Below are 6987 nucleotides of genomic sequence, written 5' to 3' on the forward strand. Positions count from 1 at the left end.
CTATGTCTGAATGTAAGTCCATCTGTGACACTATGGGGGAAATGTGAGTTTCACAGTTGCTATTGAAGATAGATGTTAAAATTTTTAGAGAAGATTACTTCAAGATCTTACTCTTACCTGGTCGAATTTTAAACTCTTTCACATAGGTTGTGAGTGATTTTTTACATGGTATAGCATACAGAGGGCAATTTGCACGAACAAATCTCAGTGCCTATAATAGTATTATATAAATTAACTAGCGGCTTCGCCCCTAGCCTATAGGAAAAAAAGGACCAAGGAAATCTTCAGCAAAAAAAAAATGGGAAGGGATTTTTTTGTTTTTTGGGAGTTGAAAGGTGTCCAACCATCCAAGAAAATAGCCTAAAACCACCACAGGACCAGTAGGTATATTCCCTGAAGAGTAGAATCCAATCGGTTCAGTGGTTACCGAGATCTCAAGGGACGGACAGACAGACAGACAGACAGACGGACGGACAGACATCATTCTACTTTGTATTATAGATTATAAAATGAATCTTTGTTCTAAAGAAAAAAATCTGAAAAAGATATTACTATGAATGTGTTAAGCCCAGTATAGGTAAAGAAACAAGTTTAATTTTGGAAATCAATGTTACCTTTGAGCTTATGGCTTGAAGTAAAAATCCTCTTTTCATTTCTTCATCTGTGTATTTTTTGCTTTGCTTCTGGTTTGAATTACCGATTCTTTCTATTGTACTTTGTGCAATGTGACCTTTTTCTTTAAGTAAATTTTTCAATAACTGATCTTTGCCAATTGGTCTTCCAGGTTTCCTCTTAAATTTTATTTTATAATATTATATTGTAAAGAAACTAATCCTAATTTTTATAAGGTGTCATATTATGATTGAAACATGGGAAAAAATTGATTAATTCCTAAATTTACATAAGGGGGGGGGGGGGGGGTTTAATGCAACCATCTCGTAATCAGTGAACAATTGGCACTTATAATTCGATTTTCCATCTGAAATTTTGCATGTGTAATCCTTGGTAGGTCTATTTTCCCTAAATCGAACAAAAAATTGGAAAAGTAACAGCTAACGGCTGGCGGCTCAGAAGTTTTGCCATTTTTTGGATATCTATAGTACAAATTATTCACGAAACCTATCTCCACCTTATTCTCGTTGCCACTCAAAAACGCTATCAAACGGTTCTAGACGGTAGCTGTTGGTACTAGAAGTTTCAAAAATGGTTTAACATGAATTAAACCAAAAATATGTTTTAAATGTTGATTCCTACGTAATTGATGATGAATTTACCCTGAAAATAGGCAAAAAACCGGTTAAACGGTTGAGCCGCCAGCCGTTACTTTTCCAACTTTTTGTTCGATTTAGGGAAAATAGACCTACCAAGGATTACTCATGCAAAAGTTTAGATCAAAATTCGAATTCCAAGTGCCATTTGCTCACTGATTACGAGATGGTTGCATTAAAAACCCCCCCGGATTACTTGAAATAAAGTTTTATATTTCGTTTTTTATATTATGCATAAAAAGAATTAATGCTTAAAAAAGAACGCAATTCATGCAAAGATGCTAATTTGAAAATCATTAAATAATATCTTTAATATACACATGTTATCAAGATAATGAAGCATTTTAGATAGTGATATATGTATTAAAAATATGCATTTACCTGTACAGAAGTTTTTAAAACTTTCCTTATCTTTCTTCTTAAATGGGCACAACCTCTGCAGTTAGGGCCAGAATTGTCTTCTTTTGGTTTCTCAGGTTGTGAATTAGGCAAATTTTGTGACAATTGACTGGAATCAATAAGGTTAGTTGGGTGTATTTTAGATGAAACTATACTTGAATTTCAAGAATATATTGGTTTGAAAGCTATTGTTGAAGTTGAATTGGAATATATTGGTAATGAGATAAGATTTGTCAGTGAAGCAGATGTTTGTGGTTCAAAGTGTAATCTTGCCATTGATTCATATTGATTGCAGACAGTTGATGTTGGTATAGGCATTATTTTTTGATGAGATAAAAGTAGGGTACTTTGAGGATATACATTATTAAGAACTGAAAAATTTTCACACTGTTCAACAATTGTTGCAGATGGAGATGATATTTCTTCATGGGATATTGCTGAGAGATTAGTTGGATCAATAACTGAAAAAGTTTCATACTGACCCACAGTTGATCTTGATGTACGACTTACTGATTTAGGAGATAATGGTGGGGTAATTTGAATAGATTCAGACTGACAAATTGATGATGTAGGTAATATTGATTGATGAGATGAGGGTAGAACATCATGAGTTGATGTTGATGTTGATGTAGGTCCTACTTTCTCAATGGTGGGGTAATTTGATAACTAGTGCTATAAACAACTGGAATCGATTCAGCTTGACTAACAACTGCTGTAGAATCAAGTGATATTGCTTGAAGAGATAGTAGTGGGATAGTCTGAGAATGTTTGACAGTTTGATTTTCCAAGATGCAGGCTGAGTTTACATTTGATATTTTCACCGACTTTACAACATCCCTACCTTGAATAAAGTGCAATTGAAAACACATAAAGAAAGGTCAAATATTTCTTTTTTTACAGTTGTACAATTCATAATTTGAAAATTTTCCCCTAATAATTGATTAATAGGTTTACTCTAACAAAAATGAGATAAAAAAATTAGACCCCAGCTGCTTTGCTAATTTTACCTTTTTGGAAATCAATGTTTTCATATTCTACATCATTGACAACAACAGAATCTAAAAAAAAAAGATGACATTTAGAATAGAGATATATCTTACATTTAGGCTAGAGATTATTGAATATGTTAATACCCTTTTTCGTGTTTCTCAGTCTCTTTAAATAGTTTTCATTGACAGAGTAGCTTTGCAAAATTATAACTTTTACCTAACTTATCCGAACAACCCGAGAATGAGGGAACAACATTCTTCTTTAATTTTCCTGGTTTTTCATAGTCCTCATCTCTAGAAAAATAGAATAGAAATAAAATAAGGATGACAATATCCATTAGTATCAAAGCTTTAAATGTAAAACTAAGACCCGCAAATCAAATAAAAAAAAAATCTTAACTAGGTTATATATTGCAATGTTCAGTGTATATATGAATCATCTCTTGAAATTGTAGTGGTCTTGAACTGACATGATGGCCTAAGTAAATGTCTTATCTTCTTATAACATTACAGACAGTCTGACAGACAGTTTGCTACAGAGTAGATCAAAATTTGAAGATTCAAACAAAAACAAATCAGCTGGCTATCTATAATATCAGATGAGTAAATCAAACTTTTAAAACCAAATTCAAAAGACAGTCAGAGCATTACAGAAAGACTGACTGACCAAGTAAATGGGGTGGGTGGGTAGTACAGAAACATAAATTCCCTAGAACAACAGAAAATTATATATCTATACCCTTATCTAGAAATCCACAATGGATATTTAGTAGTTGATTATGCTTTATAATAATAGGAAGGTAGACAAAAAGTTTCAGCTGTCTATCTTAATTCTGAGAAAATCATGTTCTATTGACAGACAGATGGACATTGGAATCTATAGAGTAGATTCACTGCTAAAATACATCCATACGTAGAAAAGCACAACAAATATTGATGGACAAACGCTTAAAATTAGTTTTAGCAGATGTTCAGTGTCATTAAATATAAACCTATAGATTTACTATTCTTACATAAGATTAATATATATTTATCTTTTGTTTACAAATTGGATAAGAAAAAGTAATTTGCTCTAAAAGTACACATGAATCACCAGAAGAAAATTTCGTCTCTATCTGTAACAGGAGCCAAGATAGAGCCCCCCCTCCCCCCCCCCCCCAATCTTATAAGGTGGGAATTGAGGTCCGATCTGTAGGGGTTAAAATGGAGTTCCTAATTTGTACCTACCTAATACAGGAATCACCATGCAAAGTTTAAATTGTATAGAACAATTCTAACATTCCTAATAAATGAAAAAAGCTATCCGTTCTTATGGACATAAACACCAACAGACTGACCCAAATAATAGAAAAGCTTTGCTTTAAAAAATTGGTTCTATTGATTAAAGGGGTAGTTGCACGAAATGCATTTAAACATCCAAAGGGCATATATTTGAAAGAATTTTAACTTTCTACCACATAGTTTTTAAAAAATCAAAACTTGAAAATCGTATTTTTGTAATTTATGCAATTTATATAGCTGGCTAATTTTCACAAAGACAGAATGACTACTAATTTAGTTACAAAATTAAATATGTTTGATGGTATAGTTGTGACTCATGTTGAAAATCATTTTTCTGAAATGCACTTCATGCAACTATCCCTTTATAAAATTAAAACAAATGAATAAATTTACACTCACCTGAAGTGATTATTACAGACACGTGAACCTTTGGTTATATTTTTTCTAAGATATAATATTTTTAACCATTGTCTCAATAGTTCCCCATTTTTTGGTAGTCTATGGAAATACTGAGCCGGAGAGGAACAGGAAATACAAATATTAACCATCTGAAAAAAACAAAGAAATATCAATGTAATAAAAAAATGAACTGTTGAAAAAAGAAGCATACAGAAGCGGGTTGTATCTATCCACCTTCTATGAAAATTAAGGGGGATAAATACACCACTGCAGAGTACGCCCTCAACACCCCTTTATTACAGCCAATGTAGTGTCAGTTAAAAATCAAATTAAAAAATATTTTTCATTCGTGTTTATATTGTAACTATAGGACATAGAAATTTAAATCCTCTTGCTTTGAGATAAAGCTCACTCACTGTTTAATTTGGTTCTTGTTGGTTTTTAATTCTTTTTATGCGCTATACTCAACCCAGGCAAATCTGTGTACACGCCACTGGTTGAAAACAATGTTACATGTCCCGTGCATGAACAGAAACAGTTTTTATGTACAAAGATATCAGCAGAGTAAAGTTATCTTTTATCCTCACCCTTACTCTCACCCTCAAGAAAAAAACGACATAAGGGAAATGGAAGAATATTTCTTTCATGGTGGGGGAGTTTGATTACCATTGCAAAAATTGTAAATATATAATTTGTAATATAATTAACCCTTACAGTTCGGGGTTTTTTTCAATCTCATTTTTTTGTTGGTAAGATATCTGGTCTGTGTCGGTCGTGGTGTCCGGTCAAAGTCGGTTGGGTAGCACCAAAATTAGAAAAAATTATAAATAAATATTAATTTCTACATTATGACTTTTGTGTATAAGGTAGAAACCTAATTTTTTGTGGTGAATACTTAGATATCAAAGACCTTCTAAAAAAAGGAGTGTTATGACCGTTTGACTGCACCCTGACCGACTTTATGACTGATTTTTTGTCTGGCTTTTACTATATACATATATCATGAATATCGTGGCTTCTATTACAGTTAGAGACTTATAATTTTTTTTTGTAAATCCTTGAGCAACAACAAACAGATAGAAATATTAATTGGCGCCGCCAACCGCCGAAAATTGCGGTTTCTGTTATTTGCTGTTTTTCAGTGATGATCAGAAAAAGTATTTTTTTTGTTATGAAAAATAAAAGTTCATCCTAAAATTTAGTTATCCTAGCTGCAAAATTGGCCGCTCTACAGCTGTTTTAAAATTTAGTGGCTGACCGCTAAAAAGCGGCTAAGGAGTTGTCTGACCGCTATGACTAGAAAAAATACACATGAACCACCAGAAAAAAAATTTACGTCTTTATCTGTAACAGGAGCCGAGATAGAGGGGTGGGACTCTTGGAGCCCCCCCCATCCCCCCCCCATCTAATAAGGTAGGAATTTGGCCCGATCTATAAGGGTTAATTGATCCTAAAAAGGCTAACAAATAAATATCTAAAGAAATAATTTGGAAGAAAGTATAAGAACAAAAGAAATAAACACCATAAAACATAATTAATTAGTTAATAGTTTTATACTTTTATAAACGATTGATTTGTATTATAACATTTTTAAACATCACGTAGTGTTTGCTTTCATTTTCCGTACTAATAAATGGAATATGAATGTATACAAACAGCTGTTTGTTTCTTACACATACATATGTTATACTAAAAGTCCTCTCTTTTTCAGTTTCCCCTTTCCTTCACTAACTTGTATTGGGAAATACACTAATTATAAAACTAATAAGAATCACATATACACAAATTTAAGGAGCGCAGTTACTATATAATTAATTTGTATTAAATATAATGAAAGGTCTATATACACTTCTTAAAATTTGACTTTATAACAATGACTTTTTTAATTTAAACAATTTTAAAAATACAAAAAATATCAAAATGTTTTTAAGTTTGGATTATTTTATTTTAGAAGCAGAAATTTGTTTATGTTTTGAAATTTTTCTATAATGCGCACTTTGCCCCGTTTTTTATATGGTCCAATTTTATTTTCGCCAATTTTCTATTGGTTGGTACAAAACAAGCCCAAATCACAGAACACTATTGGTCTAGAGCGGTAGCTAATAGGAGCCGTTTGCCAGTAAGGTCATTAAATTAGGCAAATGGTAAAAGTTGCCTCATACCTTTCAAAACCAGGCCGAGACCTAATTTATGGCCAGGTTTCCTATCCCTTATCCCTGGTAAGTATATGTTTTTGTTGTTGCTGATAACACTATATGTAATTGCTCTATAACTCACTTGTTAGTGCTTCGATACTTATGGATGTTCTCATCCTTGTCTTATACTAAATATTAATGTTATAGTAAAATCATAATTCGTTTACTGTCGCTATACTCTTTAAATGAGCAATCTACTGGTGTACTGTATTTTTCTTGTCTCTTAACCAACCATTCAACGAAGGAACACATTCTTCAAATTCCTTTCAGCTCATGTTTTACAAAAAAAGCAAATATTTTTTTTAATAGAATAGCAGTCTTCACAAAGTACGTTGGTTTGTCAGTTATGACACAAGAGACATTTATGTATGATTATACATAAAGCTTTGTAATTTCAATTTATTATTATAGCGTTCTCTCTGTCCCTCTTTAGTAGCGAAGCTACTCTATAAATTA

At 32.2% G+C, this 6987-nt stretch overlaps 1 protein-coding gene across 2 annotated transcripts; it reads right to left on the bottom strand.

Annotated features, from left to right (window-relative positions):
- Positions 1 to 652: 652 nt before the first annotated feature.
- Positions 653 to 6556, bottom strand: LOC145328496 (uncharacterized). Of its 2 annotated transcripts, XM_080172205.1 has the most exons (6): positions 6499 to 6556; positions 4337 to 4485; positions 2874 to 2950; positions 2675 to 2725; positions 1650 to 1776; positions 653 to 791 (listed from the first exon to the last, which is right to left on the bottom strand). In XM_080172205.1, exons 2-5 carry the CDS (start codon positions 4483 to 4485, stop codon positions 1688 to 1690), a joined length of 366 nt encoding a protein of 121 aa, XP_080028331.1. In that variant the 5' UTR covers positions 6499 to 6556; the 3' UTR covers positions 653 to 791; positions 1650 to 1687. The 2 variants fall into 2 exon arrangements, with proteins under 2 accessions (XP_080028331.1, XP_080028330.1); XM_080172204.1 differs by lacking the exons at positions 653 to 791; positions 1650 to 1776 and adding an exon at positions 1793 to 2508.
- Positions 6557 to 6987: the final 431 nt, after the last annotated feature.

The sequence above is a fragment of the Acartia tonsa genome, chromosome 9 (genome assembly GCF_053477335.1).
Source record: "Acartia tonsa isolate MP-2025a chromosome 9, ASM5347733v1, whole genome shotgun sequence".
Classification (NCBI taxonomy): Eukaryota; Metazoa; Arthropoda; class Copepoda; order Calanoida; family Acartiidae; genus Acartia; species Acartia tonsa.